This window comes from Leuresthes tenuis, unplaced genomic scaffold, assembly GCF_036924035.1.
Source record: "Leuresthes tenuis unplaced genomic scaffold, fLeuTen1.0.hap1 SCAF_3, whole genome shotgun sequence".
NCBI lineage: Eukaryota > Metazoa > Chordata > Actinopteri > Atheriniformes > Atherinopsidae > Leuresthes > Leuresthes tenuis.
In genome coordinates this window covers 12698884-12711989 of record NW_027325357.1, presented here as the reverse complement: position 1 = coordinate 12711989, position 13106 = coordinate 12698884, and the positions used below count along the sequence as shown (strand labels likewise).

Here is a 13106-nt window from a genome sequence, read left to right as displayed (position 1 = left end):
AAAAGCTGGCAGCTGGTTCCACAAGAGAGAAGCCTGATAAATGAAGTCCCTGCCTCTCATTCTACTTTAAGAAACTCTCGAAATCTCAAGTAAACCTGAGAGCTTTAAGATGTGATGTAGCTTGGCCATTGAGAGCTTTATATGTGAGGACAATTTCCATTCCATCAGAACTCTGACTGCAGCACTTTGGATCAGCTGGAGGTTTTTTTTCAGAGAATCTTTGGGACAGCCCAGTAATAAAGAATTACAGCAGTTCAGTCTTGAAGTAATGATATAAAACATAAAACAGGGGAGCTAACATGTACCTATTACGCTGATTTTGTGTCATAACCTTCACCGTATTAATTTTTAATAACATACCTGAAAAAAAGGTTCAGTTTTCTAATTGTGTTTAGGATTTTTTTATATCAAATTTTATATCAAATTTCCCTCCAAAATGTTACATTATTTAACTCCTTTTACTGTAACGCATACATTTCTTTCAAAAGCATACTTTGATTCACATTCCTTTGACCATTGCAAAACAGCTCGCAAGCATTTCTTTTGCAATGAGCTGAAACTAATTCCAGATTCTTTGGCATCTGTATGTCAAATAAGCGCTTCACAAGATTTAGAAACTATCACTAATATACAGTCTATGACTTGCTTTTTTTTTTAGGAACAGATTTCAAACAGAATCAATTAAGCTAACATTAAACCTTTGAAATCCTTTCAAGATGCTAAAACCAGATTCGCTTTAAAGCTTTGCCTTATGAAGTTGAATCCTTCTCAAAATGAAAAGTAATGTTTTAAGTTGAGTTTTTATTTACCTCTGGTTATGGTTTGGTGCAGTGGGGAAACTCAAAACTGAGGGGGGAAAAAACAAGGACATCACAGGCATTTGAAACAGCCTCATGCATACTTTTAAATAGTTATATTATATGCACATGCACATGCACTGGCACACACACACTGCATTAACAGTGCCTAGGGATACTTAGGTTGCCAAGCAACTAGGTGGTGTCCTAGAAAAAAAACAGTTTCAAGGCTATGACACACAGATTTGGACGCAGGTTCAAGAGGCTCAGTATTGATCACAGTTAATGGTTTCCCTGTACAGCAGTCAACTGACTTTTATTTCTTTTTCGACCCTTTTATATGGTGACCACAGACTCATGTTTCAGAAATATCCTTTTTTTATTGAACTCATCTGCATCCTGTAACTGACACGTGAGCTTAATATTTCTTACTGTATATTTTTTTGAAGAAACATAAAATCTAAACAGCTGCTAAACCACACACATTAGTGCTGAAAGAAAAGTCAAAATAAGTTGCAAACTGCAGACTCCCTTTATGACCCTAAACGGTGCAACTTTGTCATTTCAGTCAGTGCTCTGGAACAATTATTGCTCTTTCAGAGGCTTTTAAATCCAGCCTCATGCTGCAATGTCTCTTCAGAGGACATGTAAAATTAATCCATATTGAGTACCACAGGTGTTCCAGATCATACTATGAGCAAACAGAAGCAGATCAAACCTGGAGAAGACACCAAGAGGTCATCACAGTTCTCTTGATTTGTGTTTTTAATGACATGGAAATGGGCCTGGAGCGATGTCACAACAAAGACAGCCACACTTGCCTTCTTGTGTTTATGATGTTTTTTAACCTCAAAACTGCATTACCAAGTTACAGATATACTTTTTCAAAAATCCTCAGGTATTTGAACATGTACTGACACTTAAATGTACAGCTGGATGATTATACAAAATGATAGTTAATTAAAAAGGAAGATAGGTTTTTCTGCTTTGTGGCACGGAAAAAAATTAACTTCCAAAGATCTTGTACATTACTGTTCTATTTGTGATTTCAATTAAGTTCTGTAGATTAGATTTCCTTCCTATTTTCACAGCAATGTATACAATCATGTGACACAACTGCAGCGTAAACATTCCTATAGCCCTGGTTGACCTGAAAAAGATTATTTTAAGTTATTTGTGGTGCTCCAGGATGAGGTGATACAGATACAGATTAGAATTTGAAAGAGAGTGTCAGTAAAAGTGTTTACAAGAGAAACATGAATAAGAAATAGAAATACTCATTATGAAATCAATCAATAGGGATATTTAGTCATTTCTTATAATGTTGGGCAGTTTATATGGTTGTATAAGAATGCAATGCATGTTCAAAACACCACCCCCAGTGTTTGGTAAAAATGGAAACCTTATGAGAATCAGATAACCATCTGACTAGAGGTCACCTTTTATCCACTCTGCTCTGCTCTGTCTGGACACACAGAAGTGTTCCAACTACACTCACATAGTGAACTGAAAAGACTGACACTATTAAAACTGGTATAAACACAAATGTAGGGCCTTTTTGTTGAAGAGGATCATATGCTTTCCTGTTTTATTGTTTCCATTACTAAATCGGTTGTTTGCTTTGTCACAGAAATAGATGAAGATCGGCTCCCAAACCAGTTGTACAAGGTAATCTAATTTATGCTTTATGAAAGCCAGTGTCATTGCGAAATACAATAACATGAATTGTCTGTGTCTCTATCTCTATTAAAACCATCTTTGTGCTCTCTGCTCGGCTGATATGTTGTGTTGATATTTTCCAGGCAGCCCTGTTGAACTCTCCTCGACAAAGACGAAAAGGGCAAAAGGGAACACCTACAATGAAAGGTACTTGTCATCGTCACTCCAGTATGTATATAGTTGACTTGCCATGGGTTAGAATACGCTTTTGGCCCCCAAAACACCAGCAAAAAGCTTGTTTTTTGCCTCTATTTCTGATTTATATGCTGTAACTTCTTTACCATGCTGTTTAAGACTCTGATAAACATTTTATTAATTGTGTTATCAGCCTAATCAGAATAATCAGCCTAATCTATCTAAACAGTATGTTTTCTACGGAAGTGTCAGAAAAATAAACAAAATAAATAAATATATATTTAAACAACAGGCAAAGACCATTTTTGTTATGCATCTACAGGCTGTAGCAAACAGTTTTCCCTCCCTGTGGCTACATCTTCTTAAACACTAATTCCTTGAAGAAGATGAAAGAAAAGTATTGTAACAAAGCAGAATTCCTGCCAGTTTCTCTTTTTTTGATTTTTAAAAAAATGGGTCTGTTTGAGACTGAGGCTTTTGGCTCATGAATCTCTTAGAGGAAGCCTGAGGAGCATACAAGAAAAAAGCCTGAGAAATGTTTGAACACGTAACGCTTCATAAAGATTTTTAAGGTCACACTTGTGCAAATCTTATTTTAAGATTACACTTCCAAGGGATGTAAATGTTGTTTTTATACAGAGCGTTTGCAGTAAAAGAAAAGAGTTTCCAAACAGAATAGAGCAATGCCAAGATAGTGTTTTGTAGCTGAATTTGGAGCTCTAAGTTTGTTTTTCTGCTCTGTTTTAATACTTTGGGAAATTTACTTTATAATCAGCATGCTTTAGTTATCCACTACAGGGAGATTAAAACTATTAAAACTATGGATGAAGCTGGTTGAACGGAGATTAAAGACATGAATGGTGCTTTTTGCACCTTAAACCAAATGATGTAGGTGGTAAATTAAAGGTTGCCATTTTATAGAAATGCTTAACCTACAATAATTTTTATCTTCTGGGTTTTTCATTTAATTTCCACCTTTACTGACTCTCTTGCCATTGATTCATAAAAATCTCTTATTAAATAATTACTCATCCACTATTCCTCCGAACTAATGTACATTATCACGTAACTTCTTTCCTCTTATCCAATTTCCTTTTTTTCTTGTCAATCTCGTCTTTTCTCCTCTGCTTCTCTCACATCTCCTCCACCTCCTCTCTCCTCTCAGAGCTGCAGTTCCTGGTGGAGCACCACCTGTACCGGCAGCAGCAGGGAGCTGGGGATGAATGCTCCTCAGAGAGCTGCTTGTCCGACCGGCCCAGTCCTGACTCTGTTCCCCCTGGAGAGGAGCTCCCACACGACGACGAGGCCACTGCAGAGGCCTTTGAGAAACTGCGCTGCCAAATGGAGGGTATGTTTGGGTACTGAGGAACAGGATTTGTGGGCTTGTTGCTCATTAATCAGCAAAATAAAACCCATTTAAAATCTACAGCAATGATAACTGAGATGCAAATAAATTCTGTACTGAACTTGGTCAAATGAGACCTCTTCCTCATGGATTATGTTTTAGCTCTAAATTATCTAAGCATTACTTAGATTTGCCACTTGTTAAATTACATTTCAGCATTGCTTTAAGTAACACGAAATTATCCTGTTACTGCTCATAAGATGGAGCTTGTTGGAAGTACAAATACATGCAGTTAGATAACATATTCAAGGGGTTACCAGCCCCACATCATGTACCTCGTCACGTTCAGATAAATCTGAGGGGTCACAAGATTATTTGAAGAACGTCTGTGCTAGCTTTTAGATTTATGTCAAATCTTTTAAATAGTGGATAGTGTAGTGGTATGATTGCCACTTTTCATGTGGAAGACCTTGGTCCAAATCATGCATGAAAGGTACTACCCCCATTAGGGCTCCTTAGGCAAGATCCCCTTACCCTATCTGCCTACCTGTAAGTCACTTTGGATAAAAGCGTCTGCCAAATGCATAAACATAACAAAATCTTCATGGGGTTCATGGGATTGTTTAAGTCTGAGTGAGGATTATCCTATGTGGCATGACATTTGACAAAATGAAGGTGTCTTTCATCAAAAGTAAAAAAAGAGATAAGCTCATTTGTTACAATGTTTTATTTAAGAGGTCATTTACTACTCATTGACAGGATCATGAATTAAAGAACCCGCTCAAAACTCTATTACTGTGATGCTACATGTAGTGCTTCGGAAACTGGTAAGAGCTGTGTCGCCAACTAGGTTTAACAGCTTTTAGATGCTTTTTCTGATCAATTCAGCACCTTTTTGCAAAAATGCATCCAGAGTAAAATATAGCAACCTTTTGAAGAAACCTTAATTTCTTTCTGTGCAAGACTATCTGTACCTCATCTGCTTCAAGCACAGGAATAAAGATGTACTATTTTCATGAGCAAAAAAACAACAATAAAGGCAGTTTCAGGTTGTTGTTTTGTTTGTTTTAGTTTAGTTTAGTTTGTTTTATTGTGCTAAGGTAGCCACTGTGCCATCAATTTGCAAAGATACTATACGACTAAATCTAAGTAATTAAAAACATTGTGAACCTTGAAGAGAGTGATGAAAAGCTCATCTCAGTATGATAAACAAGAAGCAACACAATTGGAAGTTAGCCTATATTGGTTTAACAAGAGGAAAGAATGTGACAGTTTCCTTCAAAAGCCACTACAATTTATCATTTTATGGAAGACTTTTATTGCCACAAGCAGTTTGCAGTAAAATAGAAGCTATTTGTATCTAAGTCACAATTGAACTGTAATTAATTTTAAAGGGGAACTCTGTTTTTTTAAACCGAGCCCTTATTTGAAGTTTGAAGTTGTCCTAGTAGAGTGCCTGTGTAGAAATCCCTACGTTAGCTCTGCTATAGCTGCAAGTAGCCACATAACAGCACCTATAAGCTAACAGAGCTATAGTACACGTTTGTTCATTCATTCTTCCTAAAGTATTGGTGAAATAAAGACAGATAATGCCTTATTTAGAGGCTGCATCGTCCCTTCCCTGTTCAGTCCGTTATATGGATATAAGCTGATCACGAGTTTTCTAAATAGCTTCCGAAGGATGTCGACTTTCGCCAAACTGTTCTTGGTGAATAGAGTGAGTATTTCATGCCAGAAATGAGGTCTAGGTTTAAAAATACCGGAGTTCCCCTTTAAGCTCTATAGTGCTGGCCTGACGGTATCAGACTATGTTAAGTTTTATGTTAACTAAATAAATTACAATTGAGAGTGGTACTTATCTTCTCTTCAAACTCTCAGCAAGATAGCGAACAGGCATTTTTTCCAAAATATTGAACTGCTCCTTTAAATAAAATCCTTACATTGTCAAACCAACACCATGGCCAATAGTATCACCTAAAGTGCTTTACCTTTAATCATAGAGACAGCTCAGCTCAGGCCAATTGACTATAATGGGAGGTCCCACTATCAGCACATAATGTACACACTTCAGCAACTAATCATGACTAATGCATCATGAGTGGACAGGGCTTTTCATTCCGAAGTACTAATACATAGTGCAACAGTTTAATTTGAATTCACCACACAGAGGTTTTAGTGGAGTAAAAGCTTGAAAGCTGTACTCAAAGATTAAAAGATGATGGTACTCTATGGATTATTAACCAGTGGAACCACAATTTAAGTTCTCAGTCGAGATAAAAGGAGCACAGAGAAAACTGGTGGAAACAAATCAATGGACATTAACACCAGTCTTATCGAGAATGGCCTCATTCAAAGATCAGCCTTTTAAATTCACTCAAAGTAGTAAATAACCTGCTACTGTAAATATCAGGAGGCAGTGATTGATGAGAGAGGGTGGAGCACCTAAAAGAACATATCAGCATTTTACCACCAGTACTCTATGATGAAATGCGTCACATCGTCTTCGGCAGGTCAGCTTTATCAGTAACTGTCCTCTCTTCTAGTTTATCCTCTATTTGTCTCTCTGCCCCCTGCAGAGTTCTCGAGGGAGAGTCTATTAGAAGCTGCTGGTGGACTTGAGTGCCCCCTCCCCAAGGAGAAGGAGGATTGTTTGAATGCTGGCAATGTAGCAGATCCTTCATTACAACAAAGGACCGCACAAGCAGGTACATAAGAGTCAGGCAAGCCTTGCTTATGCAGGATTCTTCCCCTCCTCCTTCATGGAATTTCCCTCAGGGGACTCTTAGTCATATGTTCAACAGGCAGACTGGCTTTATTTATGTATGTTAAACAGTTCACCAGGCTTGGTTTGGTGTCATGTAATCATGGCTTGACAACAAACATCTGTGATGTGGCTTTGATCCACACTTCACAGAGTGCTGAAATATCCAGGGAAGAGGACATACATCCACTGGAAAAATTAGGCTGGCAGTGGTGGGAAAGTGATGCTTCATTACTATGAGGAATCACTGTAGATAATCTGTTTATTTCATTTTATTATTCCATTCCCCCTGTCTATTTTTGCTCTGATTATTGACAGATTGTTAAACACTGCTCCTTTAGTTTTTACTCTTGCACTTTAAGAACTTTATAGCAATATTGCTGGCAGATTTATTATCAACATTCGTGATGCTTTTCTGAAAGTATTGTTGATAAAACGTGCTTATTATTATTACTGAATTTTGCTCTAAATGTTAGACTGATAAATCTTATAAAGCAGGACATAGTCCAGGAGCATTAGTGTGCACTGAATGGGCCTTTTTCTAGTTCTAAACATCAATGTGACCTATCAGAAGATAGTGCAGATATAGCCCTGGCAGTAACTCTTGGTCACCACTTAAGGAGCTAAACCACTTAGCTGTACACCTTACTTTGCAGAGGAGAGGCACTATGTTTTATTAATCCGTCACACTTTGGCTTTGAATTTCTGGACTTGGCAAGGCTTAGAAAAATGACACCAGCATTTAAGTCTCACTATGGCCTCATGCACAATTCAATTATATGTGGAGAAGTCTAATGCTCAACCAACCTGCATGGTTACGCTTGAATAATTATAACGTGAAACACCAGATGGTTTAGTTTGTGGAACCATCTGGAAAAATGTTGTTGGAAAAAAGGTAGGCGGTTTAAAAAAATGATTTGGCAGGTGGCTAAATACACCCCGTCTACAAGCATCCATCAGGGGTTATCTTTAATCAGTTAGATCTACAATCTATCAACAGTGGAACCAGCTGGTAAATCGACCTCTTGGAGATTTATCACCAGGCACCTCTTATTAATCCTTAGCAATTGGCTGTTAAATCTCAGCTTGATGGAGAAGAGTGAAAACATTTTCAGTCAAGTGAAGCTTTCATTATTGTTTGCTCTTCTTTAGATGAAGAATCATTCTCCAGTTCTAATATAACTGATTCTAACCACTATTGTTGACCGAAAAAGACCACCCAGTTGCCAATGAAGGAACATGATTGGCCCTCACAACTGCACAGACAATCATTACGGATGTTTATGCGACCGGTTTGTCACGGTTCGGTAGTGGAGGTGAGGAAGGAGGACCCAGGTGCAGACACGCAGCAGGAGCCAGGAGGCAAAAATTTGAAACCTATTTATTATAAAACAAAGTGTGGTAATGCCGTAACCACAAAATACAACTAGGGAAAACAAAAACACAATGCAAAGAAAACTTTAGATCGACTAGACTTGAGGAAAGGTACAAGGGGTTAGAAACGGTGAGGATCTGACAAATGCTGAGGAAAAACCGGGAGAGTAAATACTGTGAGGAGAATGATTAGTGAATGACTGCAGCTGAGGATAACTGAACACAGGTGAAGGGAGTGGAGCTGATGACTAGACTGGACAGAGACCGAGGAAGTGAGTGAGGAGATGACAGAACCTAAACAAGAAACAGAATGAATACCAGCACCAAAAAAACATCAAAACAACATAGAACATGACACTGTCTGCACGGGTCTATACATGCAGGAGCCTGGTGGGCATGGTTAAGTCTCTGGGAAGAGAATAGTGGTGCCCTCAACCCCATTGGAACAACAACCTCAATAAGAATCTGACCACACTTTCACCCACCTGTAATGTGGATCTGCAGCACTGTGTCTACAGCTGTTCAAATATCATCCACAAAAAGCATGTCAGTTAACTCACCTTGTATGTTCTCATCAGGTTATTCAATTCAATATTTTTAATCTTTGTATGATAAGATGAAATTGAAAATACTTCATCGTAAAGATTTAGGTATTCAAAAACAAAATAAAGGTAGAAGAATTACATTAAAAGGTACCCCTTCAAGAGTCAAGTAAAACCACAGAAGAGATGCCAAAAATGATGATATGATGAGATGTGGCATGCTTGATTTTTTCCGGCAGACACCTGGTCACCACTAGTTTTCAATCTAAACTGACGGTCCAGTGTTTTCTATACTAAATAAGATAACAAAGCAATCTGTGAAGCTCTTTTCCTTATTTTTTTTTTTTTACTTTCGTGAAGTATGATGATGTCATTTTGCTTTTCTTCCTGTGTAATTACCCATTTTTCTACAAGAAAATGCATAACTCATGTTAGAATGACTCTACGTGGTTATGTTAACATTTTAGAAAATACATGGTATGAGCTGAAAAAGCTATATCCATTGTCACAGACTACAGAGTTTTATACTAACTGGTCACAGTCTCCATTCGTGGGACACAAAACAAGTGCCCAAAAATACAGTCAACTCACAAATTGGCAACCTCAATTTTTAAACTACATATTGGATAAACTGCATATTTTACAAACTGCAGGAATGCTTGACTGAAAGTAATCCCTATTAATCATGTTATCCGTTCTACGCAAACATTCGGAATCTGCCAGCAGAAGTTGGGTTTCAGATTAAATGGTTTAGGGTCAGGATGGAGCACCTTTTCACTGGCTTGTGTGGAAGAATGGGTGTGTTCATTAGTGCTTTATACAATGTAACCTTTATGAAACAACAGGTAAAACATTCAATCATAACTCAAACAACACAGCTACTATACACAAAGAGAAGCATGTCAAAAGTTTGAAAATATTATGTAAAATTTACTTTAACAAACAGATTTTCACTTTTTTTTTATTCAAAATAGATCTCTTACACTATGATGTATGAAATTAAATGGCAACTTTATTATGAAGATAATCTTTGTTCAAATGCAGAAAAACAGAACAGAAATAGTGAGAACTGCAGGCCGGTATTTATTCATTGTTTATTTGCATCCATCTAAGTTAATTAAAAACACGTCTCTACCACTCTCAGAGTTTTATGTCTTTGTCTATATTTTCAGAGTCAAAAGCAGGAGTCTTCAGTGCAGATCAACCAGTAGAGGAGAAGATGAAGAAATGCAGCTTGGAGAAAGAGAAATAGACCAGTTCTCTGTACAACACAATACCACTTAGTCTGCTCTGTCAACCCAACACAGTGACAAAAGATTGTGTCTGCAGATTCATTTTTGAGAAATATCAGGGCATCTCTATTCCTCTACAGTCAGGCCTTAGCTACCACCTCGTGAACAAATGTTTCTACATTTATTTTGTGAGAAAAATTCTGTGTAAAGGGACAATTATTTGAACATATTTATTTGTTACAGCTTTCCCTGCACTAACCTAAAACTAGCCTACTGTATGTATGAACTTCAGGTGGTCTTTTCCCATCGCAGCCACATAATTATTATCATACTCTTCCACAACTGACATGCTTAATGTCCTCTTTAGTGGCTGCAAATAGTTTGTTTGCAATTGTTTTAGATATTTTTGCACATGTGCCATGACTTAAGCAATCATAGTTCCATCTCAAAGCAATAAAATTGAATCTGCACCTCATGAAAAAACTAGAGCCGAAACCATCAGTCTAAATACAAATACCATCCCCCTGTCCCATCTGTTTGGTTAATTGTTAATTAATTGGATTGTACAAGGTGGATTGAGACCTTTCATTATAATATATTTTTATATTTGTACACTAATGGATTGAACATCCACAAATACGGTATACTCTTAATAAGTCCAACTGAAATTTACATGCTGCTTCAACACATTAAGCTATGAAAATTAGCTTAATGATAAATCAGTTTGACAAATGGCTCAAAATTAATCAGCAATTATTTAGATAATGGACTTCCAGTCTATTTCCCACTCATCTGACATGACTGTGATATTACTCGTTTAATCAAACCAGGTATCTGCGCAGCAGATGTAATAGCTAGTGTTTTCCCTGAAGTGTATTTTCTGCTTCCAGTTTAGTGTCAAGCATTTCATACTTCATAACTGTAGTGATTGTGTTGTACTGTTATGAATGCTTCCAAAAATGTGGATGACCAACAATTCAGTACTGTGCCTGAATGTCTCCTGTGTGGCACGAATAGAGCACAGGAGTTCCTGCTGCAAACCGGCTGCTTAACACCTTCTGTGTAGAAACAATTATTTTGTGGTTTTGGACAGAACAAACATTTAAAAATGGCATTGTTCTGCTTATTTTCTGATCATTTCAAGAATAAACTATTGTGAGTGGATTAAAAAAAAAATGAGCGCGTTTACTGCTAATCACAATGATTTCGTGTTTCAGCCCAAACTGTATTCATACCTGCTGTGCAAAAGATCTTCTGTGCAGACCAATTTTGTAGGACTCAGAAAGTATAGAACCCTACAGAAAAAAAAATAATATTTTTTTTGTTTTATAATATGGAATACATTTTGACAAATCAAATAATTTGATGCATGAACAGATCTTTAAACAGCATTACCACTCTTTCACCATTTACCAGTTGTGTGATTACAACAAAAAGCAGCCACTGCAACCCAAAAATATTTTTTTTTTCTCATTGGTAGTTCAAAGTATTTTTGCCATCACAAACAAGACATTCTAAAAACATATTAAAACTCCTTTGATTTGAAACAAGATCAGTTTTTACTCATTCTTTAACGGATTTTCAATCAATTGAGACTTAAGGGAGACTAAAGGCTCAGGCTGCTGTCAATCGAGACAGACAAGCTGATAAGACCCTTGATGAACAGAGCATTTCTGCATTTTGGATATTTCCTGAGAAATAAAAAAGTAAGAAAAAAAATTCTATTGCCAGTTTATTTCAGTCTATTCTATATAGTCTATTTGAAAAACATTTGACTGTGCAGTTTCAGTTGGACTTCATTTTACAAAAATCAAATGTATTTTTTTCTAGAATCAGAGTAGTAGGTTAGAAAATACACCAATGAACTGCACAGATATGTCTATTTACAGAAACACAGACTGTTAGCAGTCAAAGCATGTGCTTTCAAATATGTAGCTGACCAGCAGGGTTCGTTACAGAAGGCTGCTTCTGCAGATTGATTTACATATTTTGAATTAACAAGGACAAATCCTATCTCGAGTGAACAAATTGAGCCTTCATTTTGGACACATGACTGCTTATTGGAAATCTGAACCGTGGCCATAAAACACTGTCTTGCATGGCACTGAATCGAAGGTGTTTACTGTGCTTTACTTTGTACGAAAACAGATTCAAACAGCCAATTAATCATTTAAATCCTGGACACAAATTGTAATCACTGCTTTCTCTTTTCATACTAGTTTTGTATGTATTAAATAAACTATAACGTCAACACGACACTAAAATGTTTGTCATCGCTTATCTGTATCACTGAAATGGCATTTTCATGTAGATTTTGTGACAATCCTTCCATAACCTTCACATGATACTTGAAATGTCTTAAAGAATCTAATGAACAAAACTGAAACAGAAAACTGAAGTCCCCTTAGTATTGATGTCACTCAGTTTATCTCCCAATTACAACAGTGGCCAGTTTCTCCACTATGAACAACAGAGATAGAAAACATTCCTGTGTAAGCTTTTTATTCTTTTTCTTCTGCTGTATATTTATGGACCATGTAATGTTTGTTGTGTTTTTGAATGGTAACAGTGTACTTTACATTAATTTAATCTGGGGAGATTTTGTTCCAGTTTTACTTGAATTGATAGTTTCTTTGATACAATAAAATGTTTAAATTGCTGATGAGTTATTGTTCTTTCATGCTTATCCAGGAGCATCTTATCAATGTTATAAGCAACCGCTGACAACTAGGAAGTCAGTATCAAGTCACGTTCAGTCCCCAAAAGAGCATTAACCAGATTTGTCACACAATTAAAATGTAAAAAAAGAGATTGTTGGTGGGAAACCAAGTTAAACTTAGCATTGCAGTACTTTTCTTGGGTTTAGTTGAGGCAACCCTAAAAATAGACACTTTAATAATTCAATGTTTTCAGAGCCAAGAGCATAAAAAGTCAAATGTATTTTTCATAAACAAGGCGGGATTTGACAAATACATTTTGTAACACTGCAGCAGTTTAAGTTATACGTGATATCCATACAGAGATATCCGGTTGCTTTCTACTTTAGTCTCCATGAGATGATTTTTTTTCTCTTGCTATGTTTTTTGTTTAATTCGGCCAAGGAGGTAAACTTGTGGAGTAATACAAAATATACATTACAATCTTTTACGTTTAATTTGGCTTCATGTCAATAAAGTTCTTATGTCTTATCTTCTTTTGCAT

General features: G+C 36.7%; 1 protein-coding gene across 1 annotated transcript in view; it reads left to right on the top strand.

Moving 5' to 3' along the window:
- LOC140303202 (protein phosphatase 1 regulatory subunit 1A-like) overlaps positions 1 to 13015 on the top strand; it is a 31257-nt gene extending 18242 nt beyond the window's left edge. Inside the window, exons 4-8 of the mRNA XM_072381868.1 lie at positions 2428 to 2465; positions 2600 to 2663; positions 3817 to 3999; positions 6573 to 6701; positions 9846 to 13015. Coding sequence (XP_072237969.1) covers positions 2428 to 2465; positions 2600 to 2663; positions 3817 to 3999; positions 6573 to 6701; positions 9846 to 9925 — 494 coding nt within the window. The 3' untranslated portion in view covers positions 9926 to 13015. The remainder of the gene's footprint in view (positions 1 to 2427; positions 2466 to 2599; positions 2664 to 3816; positions 4000 to 6572; positions 6702 to 9845) is intronic.
- The last annotated feature ends 91 nt before the right edge of the window (positions 13016 to 13106 follow it).